Here is a 20382-nt window from a genome sequence, read left to right on the forward strand (position 1 = left end):
ACAACCCCTCATAGAGCTGGAAATGATTCATAAGGTCAAACAGGTTTCAAATGTTTCTTCGGATGTAGCAACAGCGGATGTATGGAGAACGAACACGGTTCGTCGCAACAGAGCTCAGTTCAATTCCCGGTAGGGACTCATGTAATTCGGAATGCATGTAATAAACTAATAGGGTCTACTACTACTACTACTACTACTACTACTACTACTACTACTACTACTACTAATAATAATAATAATAATAATAATAATAATAATAATAATAATAATTTGGTTTTACTATATACCTGCATTCCTAATTCTAATTCCCAATCTATCCAACACCTATTGGAGACCGCGTTGGCTCAGTGGTAGAAAGCTCACCTGTGTTGCGTGGGGTCTCTGACTCGATCCCAGATCTCATCAAGTGAGCTTTGTGTTCGACAAGCACTATGTGCGTGGACTGTCTAGGAATTATGTTTGCTCCTACTTCCTGCATTCCAGTATTTCTTTTGTTATCATTCCCATCTGCCTTTCCTTTGCATAGGAGCATGAAGGTGGAACGTTAAACTCGAAGTGAATATTTGTACTTCAGTTTTTTTTTTTTTTTTTTTAGTTTTAGTTTTTAGATACATGTAGGAAAAGAACTGACCAATATATCAACGCTCTGTGGCCCTTCCCTCTTTCCTAGTCGTTAGAAAGTGCGCCTCGTGTGAAGAATAAAATTTCCTGTGAAAAAATAACTGGAACGCAAATTACGGTGGTTCATATCGTATCTGAAATTTTAGGTCCAAATGTAATACTGTATAATCTCTGTACACGATACTGAAAAGAGACGCTAAAGTTCAACTAGCAACAATCTCTCATCTACGGTGATAGTGACTCCACCAAACGACTTTAAGAGAGCCCACCTTAGAGCAACCTAGAGGCGGATCTAAAAGGCAAAAACTGGGGAGGGGAGGCAGCGAGAACGCAGCTTATGACATGTATATCATGAGCTTATTATAAACTTTCAAAAATATATAAACAATAAACAATAGCTTGATAATTTTTGCTTGATTATTTTTTTTACAAACTGAGACTAGGCCCCCGGCCCCGGGATAAATCCGCCACTGGAGCAACATACTCAGACAGGAAATATTATCTATCTTTACTAAAAAAATGTGTTTAAAAATTTGCTCTGAATATCCAACCCAATAGGATAAAACACCCTCTATAGCCTAAATACACATAAAAGTCAAACTCTACAGGTTGTTCTGTTCAGATGGATATTAAATATTTGCCATCACGTTCAATGCTTACATCACGCTCACAATTTACAACAAAGTGCGAGAAATGTTTTGTTTCGATTCTCGTCTCGAGAAGGTTAATATCTATTTTTAAGTTCGAGACGAGATGAGAAACATAATTAATCTCGAGGGGAACTCGAATTCACCCACGTCCTACATCTCAAACACAACTTTATTGTTACATGATTCATAGCATAAAACTAAAAATTGGTAAAGTGATTGCACGAACACCATGAAGATCATTTATCAATGTTTAAATATGCACAAGTCTTATATAACTAACTATAAGAAAAGGATAGTATTGAGATTATTTCAAGTTGGATTAAGTGGGACACATGTCTGCAATCAGGGACAGCGCTCCACTGTTTCTCTGGGTGGGCCAGATGTAGGCCATAGAACAGTAGTGATAACCTAGCTTGTTTCGACTATTAACTAACTAACTCTATGGCCTATGGAACCCGGAGGTTCAAAACCGCATTCACAAAAGCTCTCCACTGATTTTTATCCTTAGCCAATTGGATCCAATTTCTACTTTGTATTCCTGTCTCTGCGAAATCCATCTTAATATTGTCCTCCCATCTGCGCCTAGGTCTTCCTAATGGTCGTTTTTCGATTGGTCTTTCAGACAAGACTTTGAAAGCGTTTCCACTTTCTTCCATCCTAGCTACATGTCCCGCCCACCTAAGCCTCCTAGACTTGACGACCCTAACAATGCTGGGTAAACCGTATAAATTATGTAGTTCCTCGTTCTGAAGTTTTCGCCATTCCCGTTCCTCTTGGGTCCGAATATTCGTCTCAGGATCTTGTTCTCAAATACTTTCAGTCTATGTTCTTCCCTCAGAGTAAGCGACCATGTTTCGCAACCATACAGAACAACGGGCATGATTTTCGTTTTATATATTTTAACCTTCAAATTCCTCGACAGAATTCGCGACGACAAGAGATTTTGAACTGAATAGTAACACGAACTCCCTGATGCTTTTAGTCGACATTTAATTTCTTCGTGAATATCATTTTTGTCTGTTAATATTGATCCTAGATATTTGAAAGTATCCACTTTATCAAAAAGTATTATTTAATATTTTAACGTATTCATAATTTGCTGTACATAAACATTCATAAGTCATATAATATGCTTTAATAATAAATATGGCTTAAATGTTGTTACCTAGATACATGTACTCTTCCTGAACGTGAACCTCTCTGACACGGAAAAATTCTGCTAACTTCTAGATGAAATTAAGAAACAAAATCAGGCCATAGAATTTAGTTGAGTTTGAGTTTCACGTCGCTTTCACCAGCGAGGGTATACGAGATGGAACCTACTTATTAACATGGAATCCGAACCACATGAACTCCCGCTGGGAATCTAACCCTGATTTCTCACGCCAAAGACGCGTACGCTAATCGTTAGTCACGAATGAGCTTGATAAAGTTTATGTATAAGTTTACGAGAACGAGAAAAGTTTATCTAGAATCGAGACTAGACGAGAAAAAATCTTTTGAGAGTCGAGACAATACGACACTTTCACCAGACAAGACGAGAAAATCGTGCCAATACTACTAATTTTATACTTACCTAATTAATCCGCCATTACACTTAGTCGACCTCACACGCATTGTCATAATATCATTTCGACATTACGCTTACTCAGCATCATGATTACAATATAACTAGAAAATCACACTCAGAACACCCTTTCGAGCGACTTTACACTCACTCATCCTTACACTCACATCACTTCGACAATCGACATCACGCTTACAACACCTTTTCTACCACACGATCACTTAACTTCATACTCACAACATTAACATCTATTACATTCGACCTCACACTTAGAACATCCTTTCGACATTACTCACACGACTTTATACTTACATCATGATCTTGACATCACGCTCAATAAACTCACGATCAGTTCGTGAGGTTGAGGTCACGTGCGCTTGGTATCAACGCTATTTGTATTATTAGATGACATATTTACGAATAGACAATATGTTTGTCAATTGATGTTGCTCATAAATGAGACGAGACAGAAAATAATATTTTCTGGTCTTCTCTTCTCGTCTCGAGACCCATTATAGAACTGTTATCTAGTCTTGATTTTCGGAATTTTTTCTCGTCTGGTGTCGATTTTTCTTGTCTCGTTTTGTAATTTATGTAGAAAATGTATGCTCTGTTGGTTTCTTAATTTAATAAAGAATTGATCAATAGCCTTTCGCTGCGCAAGAACTCCTCAAGAGTAAAATGTAACAACATTTAAATATGTTTATTATTACAGTATATTGTATACTGACTTGCATATCTTCAAACATTTATTAATGCTCTTCATTTTGTTCGTATAATCACCTCATAAACTTATAGTTTCTATATTACGAATCATGTAACAATAAACATTGTTTGAGACCTAAAACTTGGACGAACTATTATAGCCCACGAAACTACAGAAAATTTACGACTCGTCTGAAATTTGAAAATCTATTCCACTAAGTCACTTCATAATCATTCACTTTCATTAATAATGTTTTACGGTACAGGCTACACGACATAACAGTGAGCTGTAAACAGATATACTTCATTTTTCACTTACAATTGATTAAATACATGTTTTGTTTCCTTTTTCCCTACAACTTTTAAGCTAGGGATGGGCACGAGCGAGTTCGAGCGAGTTTTCTTTGAAACTCGACTCGACTCGAAACAGACATCTTTTAGCTCGACTCGAGAACTCGGCTCGAAAAATTTCCTTCAACCCGACTCGAATTTTGCTCGAGTTTCGGGTCGAGTCGAGCCAAAACGAGCCAAATCCTGTATGTAGTTTCAAGTACTCTCTTGAATTATTCCACATAGACAATATAATTATTATATAATTATTATCAATGTTACTACTTCTACTACAATTATTATTATTATTATTATTATTATTATTATTATTATTATTATTATTATTATTATTATTATTATTATTTAACACCATGTATAAACATGAAAGATAGGCAGTTTGTATCTGAATACGAAGAACTAGTTGACTGCGACCTAGGTAGTCGTGAAATCTAGGAGGCAAGAGCGTTGTTCATGAGGTTGGAATTTGAATCCTGTGGGAGCAAGTATTCGGGCTCGAGCCAAAATTTGTTAAAAGTTATAGGGCGCCGGCCAAACATGTTCAAAACTACTCGGCCCGGGTTTGTCAACGGCTCGAACGGCTAGGCTCATAGCTCATTCGCTATGGAGCCGAACCGAGAAGTAGGGATGCGCACGAGTCGAGACACGTCTCGAATTTCGACTCTGTTTCGAGTCGAGACAAACTTCTCTCTCTACTCGAATTTCTCAGTCGAGACACGAGTCGAGTCGAGACTACTCGTAAAAATCTTGATTCGACTCGAATGTCTCGAAAATCTTTGCTTATTTTTAAAATTATTTCGAAGTAACTAATCACACAGAAACGTATTTTCCTTGAAACCAATACCGTACCAGCATTTATTACTTCAAAAAGGGACCGGTATTTTTAAAGTTAATAGTTAACCTTTCGCCAGCGGGCTTTAATTTTCTTCTCATTTCAGTTAATTAAAACTAATAATTATATGTCATGATATCTTATAGACTTTAAATATGCTAACAACACTTAAGTAACTATCCAGATATCTAATGTGTATAAAACTGTTGCGCTAAAGTGAACTTCGTAAATTGTCTAAATGAGCAATTGGCAGTCTATAATAATTTATTGGATTTAGTAAGCATTTAGTAAAAATGCTATATCTGGAGGATTGGATTAATTCTGATTTAATCTGGAGCATTGGATTAATTTTGATAAATCATTATGATTTAAATCAAGATTTAAAACATTTGATTTTCTAAACAATCAAGTGATTATTAAAATCAAATTCCGAAATAAATTAATTTGAAGTGAAAATAAGTAAAACCCCTTTTCTGTTCTGTTATTTCAATTATGGAGGATAATAATCATAATACGATGAGACTCAAATGTATGTACAGCACAGTACGAATATGAGTGTTATGCAGAGAATGATTAGGGAAAATTCCATTTTGAACGGGTAACAAGGCAATCCTGCTTTCTTTTCTTCGTAACATAGGATTTGTAAATCATAAACTATTCCAACGAGGAAATCACCATTCGAATTTAAGAAGAAAATTCTTTTATGTGCATGTCTGTTTGTTCCCAGATATATATATATAGATATATATATATATATATATAGATATATATATATATATATAGATATATATATATATATATATATATATAGATATATATATATATATATATAGATATATATATATATATATATAGATATATATATATATATATATATATATATAGATATATATATATATATATAGATATACATATATATATATATATATATATATATATATATATATATATATATATATATATATATATATATATATATAGATAGATAGATAGATAGATATAGATTTTATAACTTTAGGCGAAATTTATAGATTTTATATGTATTTCGTGCCGCAAGCTAGTTCTGATTTTTTTTAAAATATGCCCTACCAAATATTAGTAACGTTTGGGAAAAAATGCAATGTTGATAAAATGCAGTTGTTGTACTTTTTCCGTAATGCTTAAGAGTCTTCATCCCGGTGAAATTAAAATACCGCTAATTTTACAGTAATTATGTGATATCTTCAAATAGATAAAAGATAATTGAAATATGGAACAAGAGCGCCCTAGACAATATTATTTTGCGTGAGGTACCGTTATCACAAGCCACCTAGTGGCTTTCCGTTTTCAGCTGTTTAGAAACGCGAAAATAAATGCCGAATTTCAAAATGGCTCGAAATCGAAAGCAGATAAGTGAGTCGTGATAACGGTTTCTCATGTAAAATAATATTGTCTAGGGCGCTCTTGTTCCACATTTCGATTTTTTTTTATCTATTTGAAGATATCACATAATTACTCTAAAATTAGCGGTATTTTAATTTCGCCGGGATGAAGACTCTTAAGAAACTTTGTTTGGGGTTGAAATAGGTTAACGATTGGGGATTAATTGAAAATTCAACCCCGGTACTTTCACTTAAATTGTATAATTAATATTTAATACTAATTCCTAATGTTTTTTCTTCAGTTCGCGATCTGTAGTATAAGAGGAGAAAGATTTGGTTTAAATGAAAAAACGATTTAAATAAAAAAAAATTAACAAAATGTTTTTTTCCACCGTGCATAATTTACATTCATTTAGCATCTAGCATCTTGATTCTCACTTCTAGAGAACAGAAAAAAAATAGTTCGACCGTCGAGAATTGTTCTTTTTAGTTGAATCGATAGTAGGAGTAATAAAACCAGTCAGTATTTACGCTGTTGTATTGTCGAATTCACAGAAATATTCAAAAATAAGCAAAACGTGATTCTACAAAAGACTGTTTACTACCTACCCATAGTTTTATTACTGTCAACTGAAATCTGAGTATGTGGTTATCTGGAATGTTTCTGTCCCTTTTCAATTTACAACTTGAGAAGGTAGGGGGTATGGACATCAGGGGACAGCCAGTTAGGAGACACCGCTAAAAGAAATGCTTCAGGGCTATGTCGGAAGCGGCATGTTTTGTATATACTTCTTAAAATGTTATCCATTCATAAAATATAAATTCGCTCTTCACTCTTTCCAATACAGAGAACCGACTCTTTCCTGAAGAAAGATATTCAGAGAAAAATGAAACACTCGTTTCAAGCACGAAGTTCTTTATCGTACACAATGATCGTAATTCTTTTAGTTTCTGAGTATGTTCAGCTTACAGATTGTGACAAGTTTGAACCCTCCACGAAAATGCTAAAACCAATGACAAGTGCAAATATGTATGACAAATCTGTGGGTGAATCAAATAATGCAGACAAATGGGAAGATGATTGAGCTCCTTCGTGGTTAAGCGGTTAGCGTACGTGCCCTTGGTGTAGGAGACCCGGATTCGATTCCCGGCGGGAGATCATATGGTTCGGATTTCAAGTTAATAAGTAGGTTCATGTCTCATATAATCTCGCTGCTGAACGGAATGTTAAACTCAAAATCAGCTCAGCTCAGAAAATGGGAAAATAAGTTGAGTTGATTTTGAGTTTAACGTCCCGTTCAGCAGCGAGACTATATGAGACGTTAATGGGAAAACGAAGAAGTTTTGTTTGAAGATAACACTGCGTGATGCAGCTCAGTCTACCACTTGCAAAATAGTCTTGAAGTGTTGATATTTGGTATGCGTGTGTGTGTGTGTGTATACACTTGTTTCTGAATATTTATATACATTCGTGTCTTATAATTGTTATATTAATATCCATTGGATTAGGTGAAAATATAAAACGGATTTGATGGCAGTCAAATTCACGTCATCTTGGTAAGCCATTAAAAAAATAGTAATATTAAATTAGATTATAGTTTAGTGTCCCTTTCAGGAGCAAAGCTGTATGAGATGTGAACCTACAGCTTAACGTGAAATTTGAACCACATGAGCTCCTACCGTGAATCAAACCGCGGACTCCCACGCCGAAGAAGCGTACGCTAACCACATAGCTACGGGGAGGCTCAATATTTAGTAATATCTATTAAATTGTAAAATTGCATTTGCATAATTTTCACTAATATAATCTTCAGAATGTAAAGTCTCAGCTAGGCACATTATCTTGTTTAAAATCAGAAAGTCAATCTCTTGTGGTTCACTCTTGGGTTGGACTGTGGGATTATATAAATCCGAATTAGATACTTTTATTCTATTTTGTACAGTACATCCGTTCCTTCATAATCTCCGTGTTTAATAAGCAGGGACGTAAATAAGGGCCCCGCAGACCCCACATTGCGGGGGTCTCAAGCTATCAGGGGCCCCAAATCATGAAGTTGGACGTAGAGAAGGGGCCCCACTCCACGCTGTTTGCGGGGAGGCCCTCATGCCTTTAGTTACGCCACTGTTAATAAGAATAGTTACGAATATAAATTTAAGTCACATTCAAATGTATCAAACTGTTCGATTAACCTGGGGATGGTTAAGAAATTAAGTGCGTCTGGAGGTAGACTATTTCGCAATTCAGTGGATATATTGTGAATGTATTAAAAGTCTACTGTTGCACCCATCAAATTTAAATTTTGAAAAAAATATTCTCTGTGAATACTAAGCAGGATATTTTTTTTTTAATCAATTGTTAATTTAAGCTGCTAATAAGGCAGGTTTTGTGAGAAAGGAATTCCCCAGGGAATAATTCCTGAGTTCGTTATATATATGGTGCTATTTATTAATTTATTTTATTATCTTTATGACACAGCGTCATATTACCTTTGTACATGAATACTATACTTGCAAGATTTCTCCTTGCGAGACGCCACAAAGCTAACTGAAAAAACATCCTGACCAAATGGGCTCTCTCTTCGTGTGTGTATGTTTGAAGAAAGAACAGCCAATGCGTTGTTTTTCTGACCCTAATTGTTCAATTTGTCTCTGTGGTAAAACTCTTATTTCGCTAAACTTGACCAATAATATAATATAATAAAATATAAATATAATAAAAGCAGTAAATTCTAAGGAACCCTGTAGCATCTACCCGAAATTAAATACATAGATCTAGACTATTATTTCCAATTAGAAGTCACTTTCGCTTCTAGGTTACTAGTGACTGAATTATTATTCTTTGTATCTTTGTAGTCGAGAAAATAATAATAATAATAATAATAATAATAATAATAATAATAATAATAATAATAATAATAATAAATTCATAGAAGAAATCCAATAAATACGAAAGTAATTCATAATTTCCTTCATAATGAATGCAATTGTCAAGTACTTGCGTATTTATTGGACTTCCCGTATGAATATATAATTTGTTGAGTTGATTTTAGTTTTAGCGTCCCTTTCAGCAGCGAGGCTATATGAGACGTGGACCTACTGATTAACGTGGATTCCGAACCACATGAGCTCCCGCCGGGAATCGAACCCGGGTCTCCCACGCCAAAGGCGCGTATGCTAACTGCTTAGCCACGAGGGAGCTCCAATATATAATTTGTATCGCAATTTGCTACGTAATATGTAAATTATTTTTAAAAAAGCTTATATGTACGGCATGTAAAGGTTTTAAATATATTTATAATATAATATAATATAAAACCTTGAACAGCGTTTTCTCGAGACGAGTCGAAACAGTTTTAAATCTCGACTCGTCTCGTGCGCATCCCTACAGACAAGTGAGCCGAGACAACAGCTCATCCCAATTAAGCCGGCTCGATCAGATGGCTCATCCCAATCGAGTCGGCTTGAGCCGGTGGCTCACCTGAGCGGAACCGAACCGAGTTGATGGCTTACCCTAACCGAGCACACTGGAGCCATTGGCTCAGTTCAACCGAGTCGACCCGAGCCGATGGACTCATTTCAACCGAACCCAACGAACTGAAGGCTCACCTGAGCAGAGTCAAACAGAGTCAATGGCTCATCTCAACCGAGCCGGCTTCAGCTACCTGCTTACTTGAGTCAAGTCGATGGCTCATCGCAACGAACCAGCTCAAGCCGTCCGTTTAAGTTAAGCCGAGCCGTTGTCTTATCCCAACCGAGCCGGCTCAAGCTGTTCACTCAGTTGAACCGAGTTGAGCCGGTTAACATCACTTCCCGGAGTGAGCTTCTGCTTGGTCTTAAAACTTAGACCGTGCAGGTCTGAGCCTTGATGGTAAGAACTACAGTATATACTTATATTGATGCTTACCGTATTTGAAGCTGTCTCGTTATAAAAATCTATTGTCGTCTCGTTATCGAGACGAAACGAGATACGAGCAGTGTCCCATCTCGTGAGCAGCACTAAAAATATTCCACATTACTGCTTACAAATCTCATGGCTTTGCTTTATAGTCTAATGAGGTAATGATTTCTAAACGAGCTAAAACGAACTGAACGAGCGAGCCATTTATCAAACTCGACTCGACTCGAAATTCTATCTCAAAACAGCGACTCGGCTGGGAACTCGACTAGAGAAAATTACCTTTGGCTCGACTCGTGCCCATCCCTATTTTAAGCGTTTAAAATGCAAACACGCACAATATATATATATATATATATATATAATATAATATTCTGAAACTTATTATCCTATATTTTTTGTAATAAAAAATTGAATTTATTAACCAATTGTAAAAACCCGAACAAGGCAATCTCACAATTATTTTATAGTCAGCAATAATTAATTTCCAGATATTCAATAATTGTCTTCTTATTCTTCACGCAAATATTCTCCGTTATCCGTAAGTTAGATATCATTCATTATCGGTACATAATTCGTTATTTGACATCCGAATATTATCCGTTATCCGAATATTATATATCATCTGGACATTATCCTTTATCCGGATATTATTCTTTATCCATTATCCGAATATTATCTGTCATCCGAATATTATCCGTAATTCGGATATTATCCGTTATCCTTCATCCGGATATTATCCGTCATTCGGATATTATCCGTTATCCATCATCCGGAAATTATCCGTTATCCGTTATCCGGATATTATCTGTTATCCGTTATCCGGATATTATCCGTCATCCGGATATTATCCGTTATCCGGATATTATCCGTTATCCGTCATCCGGATATTATCCGTTATCCGTTATCCGGATATTATCCGTCATCCGGATATTATCCGTTATCCGGATATTATCCGTTATCCGGATATTATCCGTTATCCGTTATCCGGATATTATCCGTTATCCGTCATCCGGATATTATCCGTTATCCGGATATTATCCGTTATCCGGATATTATCCGTTATCCGGATTATCCGTTTCCTCAAAAACGGATACCGGATAATTTCTTATCCGGATATCCGTTATCCGGATATTTTGGCCATCCCTAATGTATACCTCCCAAAAAGTGTAGCATTAGAACATTGGTAATACAACATGAACAAAAAGGTTTGAATCCTGTAAATATTGAGCAATAGGGCTGAAATTTAGCAGGTAAGTAGCTTATGACTAGAGGAAGAAAATAAGCCTTGTGGAGGATTATTTTGAACAAGTTCTTTTTTTGCAATTGGTTTTGGACCACCGTGAATGAACTCGACTATTTATTCTCATACAACTTGCCTGGTGCAGATGGACTAAATTACTTATTGGTACCGGTAATGCGTGGCGTACCTCGTCCTAAAATGAGATAGACCTGATACCCTGTCGTTCCTACCGGGGAAGGGCAGCCTTCGGGGTACTTCCCAAATGGATGAGCAAGACGTGCCCTCGGGTCTGGGAGGTGGTTAGTTGGACTTCTCCGCAGTACCTCTTGGTACTGGTTGAACAAGTGATAGGCAGGGCCAAAATTCAAGCTCGACTTTTTCTGAGTCAATATAATAATAATAATAATAATAATAATAATAATAATAATAATAATAATAATAATAATAATAATAATAATAATAATAATATACTTACCATTTTCTGATAATTTATATTTATTTCCAAAACTTCTGCATACCATTTTAGTGCAGTATTATTATTTTTTTATCAGCTAAGTTCTCAATGAAGTCACAGTTCTTACTCAATAGTTATATTGTGTTTTGTAACTTATTTAACGTTTCTTTGTTACAACATTCGTAATGCAGTATTTGAGAGTTTAATAATTGTAAGAAATGGCGTAATTAAGTATACATTTTTGGCTCATTGTAAAGCAGTTGTGTTTTTTTAAATGCAGCTCTTGTTTTTCAATACTTAAGTATACATGCTTGGTTCATTGTAAACCACTTAAATTATATTTAAGTTTTGTTTTTCATTATTTCCAACAAGAAAAGAGCCAATGCTATTGTGAAAAGAAATCTTAAAATCTACGAGTTAGGGATAACTTAGAGCAGTATTTAGTAGTCAAACACGTAGGGTACGTAAAGTTTGCTAAAGCTAATTGTAATTGTGGGGCTTTATTCATAATTTCATGGTTTACTTCTGTCCGTAGCTTATGTTCTCCTTGCTCGCTCTTCACGCCCCATACTTTGGAAACCACTGCTATAGAACTTGCGGAGGTTTCTAACCACTGCTATAGAACTTGCGGAGGTTTCTACGTGATACCACGTACTTTAATTTCAGTGATTAGCAGTCGTACTTGCGCGTAATGTTCGTATACTTAAACGTGAAATCGTTTATCCCAAAAGTGTATAAAAGAACAAGGCTCTGATACTTGCTTTTCTCCAATCATCTAATATCAGTGTGATTTTACATTATCTTACATACGCATCTTTTAAATTGTTTCGATATATATATATCGCCATTTCTTACGATTATATATATGTAAAAATGTCAAAATGTCCAAATTGAACACCAAAAATGTCTGTGGTCGGTTTCACATGCTTCCAAATCTCAAGTAAAGCATGCTTCTATCGCAAGTAGGAAAATTCGGCCTAATTCGCACCCAAATTTACTCTTGAGAATGTTACGAAATTTTATGGTTTGGTAAACAAGTCACGAAATTTCATTTTAGACTTTTAGTAGACACCCTAAATATGTTTCCATTTTTATAACTTATTTTAAATTGTGAGTATTATTCAGATCTCTAAAGCGACCTTACAATACAGTTTGTGAAAAATTATGAAGAATTTTTAATAGCAGAAGTTAAAAATTAATTATAAAAAATTTTACAGAACAGAGTTTTGATTTTGTGTATGTATGCTATTTAGGCCATCCAAGAATATTGCATTATAGCCTATATGAGTTTATTGAAACAAAAGAACTGTAATAATTTAGTTAACAGCGATTGTTAGACAACTACTCCACTCTTCGGTAAAACTATTGTTAACAATGTCAGTAAAATTGAATTTTGATAATATAGTATACTAGCATATATTACCCGCTTCGCTGGGTTGAAATGAAAATTTAAATGCACAACTCCATATCTCATGTGTTTAATACCCGTGAAATATGCTTGCAGTAAATGTTAACATTATATCGCCTGTCATTTATGTTAACCCGCCGAGTGACACGGTCATGCGGGTTGCATATAAATACGTTTATTTTTACCTATGATGAACTAACAAAGGATTTGTACGTTATGGACACTTGAATGGTCAATTATCTCAAGACACTGGTAATTAAAAATTAAAGTGATATGATAAAAACCATCTAGGGTCCAAATCCTAATAACCCCCCAAAAATGAAAGAAATTGGTTCAGCCGTATTAGCGTGATGAGGGAACAAAGGATTTGTACGTTCTCTTTTATATATAAGATTTCTTTGATTTCAGATCAATTCAATATATAGAGGATGTTTATAAACTACATAACAAACTTTAAGGAATTTAAAAATTAGAAGAAAAGTCTAGAAATGCATAGTGTTTCTAAATTCTGTTCCCGACTTGAATGTGTTTGCTCAATAGTTTACTTTTTAGGAGTTGCTGAAGTCTTTCTCCAAAGGTTGTCCTCTAGTAGTCTAATTTTTAAAATCGATTAAACATTATACAATCATCAGAAAATTATTTCGCTCTGTACTTTATAGAAATAGAAATAAATAAATAATAATAATTTAATAATAATAGACAAGTTTAGTGTGAAGGTCTGATAATTTGTATTGTTGTTAGATCTTGTAATTATACTGCCTATCTTGTTAGATAAGATTATTGAAGCGTAATTTTAATATTTGTTTTGTTATTATTTAATCAACAGTTGAGGAATTCATTCCTCAAATTCGGCCACATTTTTTATATATATAATATAAACTCTTGTTCTTGTTCTATAACCACAAAGGTGGTTGTATAATAGGAATGCCGCGGCGATTAGTCATGTCGACTATTACTCTGGAATTGTTGAAGAGTAAAATTGTTACAAAATTGGTATCCAGTTTAATTGTCAAGATAGCAATCGAAGTTGCAATGAAAATGGCGCAGGCTTTGAACTCGAAATCGCCCATGTTAATCGGTTTTTCATATTGCTAGCTTTCCATTATAATTAAAATTTGTAACACTAAAAATGTACACACTATTTAAGATTAGTAAAACTCAAGATAGTAACAATTCTATTTTTCACGTCGCTAGGAAACATGTTTATTCACATTTGACTGTAGATTAAATTGTAAATGATTGTGTATAATTTTACAACAAATTAATGTTGGTTTAAAATCTTTTGTTAACGGTACATTCTTCTATTTAGGCTGGCAATTATGGAAAACCAGCTATTGGACCAAAAGAAGCTGAAAAGAACGTCAGAAATTTCAGTGAAGAACAACTTCGTGCTGGTCAGGGAGTGATCAGTCTTCAGTACGGAAGCAACAAAGGGGCCAACCAGAGTGGTATTAACTTTGGAAATACCAGGCACATGTAAACACAGAGGTGTTTAAAAAAAAAGTTTTTTTTTTCTCTTTTAATTTGGACTGTCAAAGACTCAAAAGAAATGAAAAAGAAAAATAGAACAGCGATTCGGAAGTGTTCATATACTATCTATGTACACATTAAGAAAGAATTCCATATTTTGTATAGAGATCTTACGAGAAAAGTCAATTTTTAGAGAATCCTTTTTCTTGTGCTGACTAATGTGTTCCTTACTGTAAGTCCCACATACATTCCTTTTATGGATCAATTCTGTATAATGTGGTAAATAATAAGAGACGAGGAAAACGAAAATGTTTTTGCTGAAAGAAAACTGTTTGGTGCTACATTCATTATTCCATGTGTATAGTTTATATTACTTTTGCAGTCTATTAACTAGTTATTTATGAGAAACTTAGGGAATATATATTATATACAAATGTTGAGATTGATTGACAATGATGTGATAAAAAAAAATGTTGGAAACAATTAGGAAAAAAAGTTGTATGTATGAAAAATATTTTATGGATTTTTTTGTAAGTTATTCTTCACATTCCTTTCAGTTTTCTTTAACACTGTACATTTCTTTTGAAAAGTATATAGATTCGTAAGTTAAAATATTTGTTTTCTTGATCACTAGTCCTAATTTCCTATTTGACTTCAGTTTAACACTGTTAAATTTTAATAACTTACAATTTGATCTATGTACGAATAATGCGTGTCACTTCAGTAGATATAAATCTTACGTACATATCGTTCATCCCACAATAAGGCAAACGAAACAGTTCCAAATTCGTTTGCAATAGAGAACTGACTGATGAAAGTAATCAGTAGATTTTTAGATCAATCAAAGTATAATTAACTCAATAAATTTCGTATTATTTATAACTTCGAATATAATCCTTACATATTTATTAAGTTATCGTAAACAAATATCAATACAGATATTAATTTAATCGAAACCCTCCGAATTTTTGGTACTTAAGAATTTATGGCATATATTACTATTAAAATTTTGTCAATTTATAAATTCTATATTATTCAATATCATAAACCGAAATCGACATGTGATAGAAAGATTGTATTATTACAGCATTCTCATCGTTTCACAATTCTAAATTTCTAACAAAATTAACATTACAAAACTAAGAAACGCTCAGTGGTAGAACGTTCACCTCTAGTGCGTTTAGTGCTGATTCGATCCCAGCTTTCGCCATGTAAACTTCGTGATGGATAGACACCGTATCAGTGAGTTTACTCGGGGTTCTCTAGTTTCCCTTTACTTCGTTCCGTCATTATCATCCATCTCATTATCACAGTCTCCCTTAGCCTACGTGCATAATTAATAATTAGTAGTCTATCTGCAGTTACCTCCCACATTATTTAAATTATTAATATTTAGTTATCAGTACATTGGATTGATCAACATTACATTGAGACGAACGAGCGGGTAGATAAACACACATATCCAAAAATCACTTTCATGTAGGGACCATGAAACGTGTAAATCCGTTGAAATATGAATGAGATATTTTCATAGTTACCTTCCTCTCCACTATCTTGCTCGAAAGTAAAATTACACAGAAATAAAATAGTATATAAAAGAACATCGGACGTACAAGCGAATGTAGGAACTCCACTGCCATTTATTTTACGAAAATAAGAGGAACACAGTATTGTATAAGTTTCCTGAAATTATTCATTAATCATATTAACCTGCACAGTTAGTGTGCAGTAGCACTATTTCTTGGTAAAATAACAATTTACAAAATTTTGCAAATTTGTGGAACCATATTCGACAGTAGCATCGATTAAATCTAAAACTCAGTAGTCCTCTATCAACTGAAAAACAAAAATTTACGAACACTTGGAGGCCCCTGTGCGTCAATGGGAGAACACTCATCTCAGGTGCGTGGGGTCTCGCTCACGCCAAGACGACTTCGTGGTGGACAAACACCACGTCCGTGGGTCTTGGGATTCTACAGTCTCATCCATTATCATCACCGCCGTCTCCCTTAGTCTCGAGACGTTAACCTAAAAGAAATCCTAAAGTTGTCTTGAAATAAATGTATCTTCCCTAGTACTTCTCATTTAAGTGTCAATCGCATCGTCACCTGCTAACTCCTAGACGATAGGGAGTCACGGTAGCTCAGTGGTAGAACATTTATCTCTGATGCGTGTGGTCCCTGGTTCAATTCCTTGCCAAGTAAGTTTGTGGTGGGAAACATTGTGCCCATAGGTTTTCTCGGGGTACTCTAGTTTCCTTCCACATTCTCATTCCACCAATTCTTCATCGTTCACTTGCCTTAATCATAGTCTCCCTTAGCCTAAAGGGCATAATCATGGGACGTTAAACTGCAAGATTTTTTTCCTAACCAGACATAAGAGAACGTCCCAACTTCAGTCGGAATTCGTGAGTTTTGGCACTTGTTTTCATATCGGCCTCTTCTAGATCTGTGTATGTTTCGCTCTATTTTAATCACTGCCATCATCTTCAATTCTACTTCCGACAATATCTGAATTGTCAACAAATTTGTGTAAAAATTAATGGCAAGAAGCTCAAATGAAACAAAATGGACCGAATAGTCTTGGATATCATGGTAGAATTAAAAGTAGTGAAATGCTTTTTCTTTAGCGGAACTGTAACCTTACAAGCAAGTGCAACCATACTGCTACAGTCTTCTTCATGGTACTGGGTGAAAGAATCAGCGTTCAATGAAAAATGTCATAAGAAAATAGTTATAAGCTAATCACAAGCAGCTGGAAAAACACTACTTTATTCTTCCTGGTTAAGGCATTGACCTCCTTTTTTTTAAAATTATATATATATATATATATATATATATATATATATATATATATATATATAATATAAAAATTTCAATTCTTAGTCTGAACTTAGTGTTTTCATTTATAGCTATTCAGGTTGTGCAACAGGCGCATTTTGCTTTCAAAACTAGACACCACAGTAATTCTCCCTCGCTCTGAGATTGGTACTCCTCAACGCACCTCTTACGGACGCTTGTAGTACTTATTACATAAACTCGCCAAACTTTTATGCACTCCAGAAATGTTACACAGCACATGTGGCTAGTTCCGCTAACGTTTGCATTCCAATAGTTAACCTCACTCACTGTTAAGTTCAAGCGACATGTAATAGCTTCTGGCGTTCCTTTCACTCAAGAGGAAAACAAAGCGAAAGTTCTCAATATACGGAAGCTGTGCGAGCCGTCAGCCCAACAAGATCAAAACAAGAAAAAAGAAAGACTAGCTAAAATTACACTCCACATAACTATAGTAGGTTTCACATTAGTGACCTCCCCCTCCCCCAAAAGGAACAACTCTTACCAGTTCTTAAGAAGCATGTTACTTGTTTCCAATGGATGGATCAAGAATTTTCCTCCATGACGCATATAAAGTCTCATTAGATTTGAATGACAAGAGTACCATTTAAAACTGCATATTTAACTATTCCCCATAAAATCGCGATAAACTGCGTGGTAAAGGCACAATTGTTAAATAATGGTGTCATTTGTCGCTCTAATACTTCTGATCAAAATAACTTAATTGCAGTTCCGAAACCAAATAGTAAAGACATGCTGATGGTGTTAGTTTACGTGTTCTTTCGCAAAATTCGGGAAAAATTTCAGATCCATTGCATGTGGATAAGACCTTTCGATCAACTAGCACAAGCTGCCTATATGGGAAGTGCAGACTTTGTCCAGAGTTTATCAATTAAACCCTGCCCCGGAAGTGCAAGATTCCACTGCCTTCTCGGTTAGAAACCTTGATTTTCCATTCTCCCAGAATTGTCTCACTAAAATGCCACAGGGTCACTCCAAGTTGACCCTTAATCTCCGCTTCATTTTAAGAGATCTTTCAACACACACCTTATTTTGTATATTGATGATTTTCTGGTTTTAGGGCAGGGCGCAAAATTTTGGAATCAGACGCACTCGCCAATCCAAAAAATGATGGTCGCCAGTATATCTCACGTACAAATTATGAGATACCCTCCCCCCCTTAGGGCTTTGGTTTGACAAAGGAAGAGATTACATCAAGGTATAAAATTTCAAAGCCAGACAATTAGATTCAAGATAATCAATTTTGAATTGGACAATTCATATATATGTTAACAAATATCTTACCTTTTAAGAATTTACGTTCATGCAACACACTCTCTCTCTCTGCACTGAAGTATCACTTGTCGATTGTAGTTTTTCGATCAAAGTCCTTAAGTGAAGGGCCATTGATAGAAATTGTCAGCAAATCATCCAGTGTGTCAGTCTTCAGTGAATTCCTTTAGGCAGTCTTAACTCTTGTTGAGACTGTTGAAGCCTCTCACAGGTAAAACTGCACAAAATGTGAGAATTGGAGGCAAATTTGGCAATCTCATAATGTTTTCAATTGAATATGTTAGAGGAGCGAATTAAAACGTTGTGAACACTTAACTTTCCATGTCCGTTGTGAAGACTTCACACTCAGTGACAATTATTTTCGTGCTAAAGAGGAACTGCGCAGCTGTTAGTTTAGATAGAAACCATTCATACTGTACACTGGTCGCCAGCTCTAAATTTCTAATCGCCAATAGCGACCTGGCGACCAGAAATTTTGCGCCGTTTTAGGTCGAACATTTGCATATTTTCTAGCCTCATTAGACACTGTTCTCAGTGTAGCTGAGAAATTTTCACTTCTTAGCCTGAAGAAATCCATATTTGGCGTACAAGAAATAGAATTTTTAGGCCATGTTATTTCATACGGGACAGTCAGGCAGAACAGTTCCAAGATGCACGCCATCTTGGATCTTCCCCAACATGACAATCAAGTAACTAAAATCCTATTTGGTTATGGTGAATTATTATACAATTTCTATGCAAACCTTTCGTTAATAGCAGTCCCCTTGTATAACGCTTTCAAATGGAATCCACGCAAACTGGTCTGGACTAAGGAGATGAATGTTTACAACAAAAGCCGCCATCACGCAGGCACCTATTCTACATTTTTTTCAACATAATATTGAGCACGTATTAATGTATGATGCGAGTCAAGAAGGCTGCGGCTTGGTGCTCTTACAAAGACGTAAAAGTCATTAGTCTGTCAGTCTATAGCCTATCTATCCGACCTACATCCCCGTGTTAAACCTTTGCCCACCTATGAGCAGGAACTTTTTTTCGTTTTAAAACTCCCTTACGAAATTTCAAAAGTATGTCTTAGGCGCTCCCTTTAAACTTCTAACTCACAACTCGCCTTTCCTTGCGCTTAGAAATACAATGGAGCTTTCCCTCAAACTACTGCGATGGACTGTATTATCTTTCAATTAATTTTCAGTTAGTTCACATCAAGTCTTCCCACAATTGGATCAGATTTATTGTCATGTCAACCATTTAAGTTTAATGATTAACGGGATGATCTACCTTTTCTCGGCACAAAAAATTTTATATTGGACCTTATGGGGAGAACATGGCTACCGAATTTCCTCAGTTTCTAAGGAACTAGGTATCTCTAAGGGGAAAGAAAAATTTTGCAGCATTCTACAGAAGTTTATTAACGGGTTGAAATACTTAAATTGTATATTTGTCTGCTAGTTTAGTAGAAATAAATTATTAAAAAATAAATAAATTAGTTTCTTTTTATACAAATTATAATATGTCTAACTTTGGAACCAATTATGGTAGAAAGATCAATTTTTTTTGTTTTATTCCTTGAGAAGAAACGACTCTAATAGTTTTAATCACAACCACATCTGATACGTCAATTAAAAAATAGTATTTTAATATAAATATTAAAGTCCACCTGTCAAAGTCTGACGAGGGTAAGTCACGCCCCACTCTAAG

General features: G+C 35.0%; 1 protein-coding gene across 1 annotated transcript in view; it reads left to right on the forward strand.

The window, feature by feature from the left end:
• Positions 1-15166, forward strand: part of Chd64 (transgelin calponin-3) — a 75489-nt gene extending 60323 nt beyond the window's left edge. The window contains exon 4 of the mRNA XM_081729026.1: positions 14394-15166. Within this exon, the coding sequence (XP_081585152.1) occupies positions 14394-14564 (171 nt within the window). The 3' untranslated portion in view covers positions 14565-15166. The remainder of the gene's footprint in view (positions 1-14393) is intronic.
• The last annotated feature ends 5216 nt before the right edge of the window (positions 15167-20382 follow it).

Source organism: Thermobia domestica, chromosome 1 (genome assembly GCF_964235325.1).
Source record: "Thermobia domestica chromosome 1, izTheDome1.hap1.1, whole genome shotgun sequence".
Lineage (NCBI taxonomy): Eukaryota > Metazoa > Arthropoda > Insecta > Zygentoma > Lepismatidae > Thermobia > Thermobia domestica.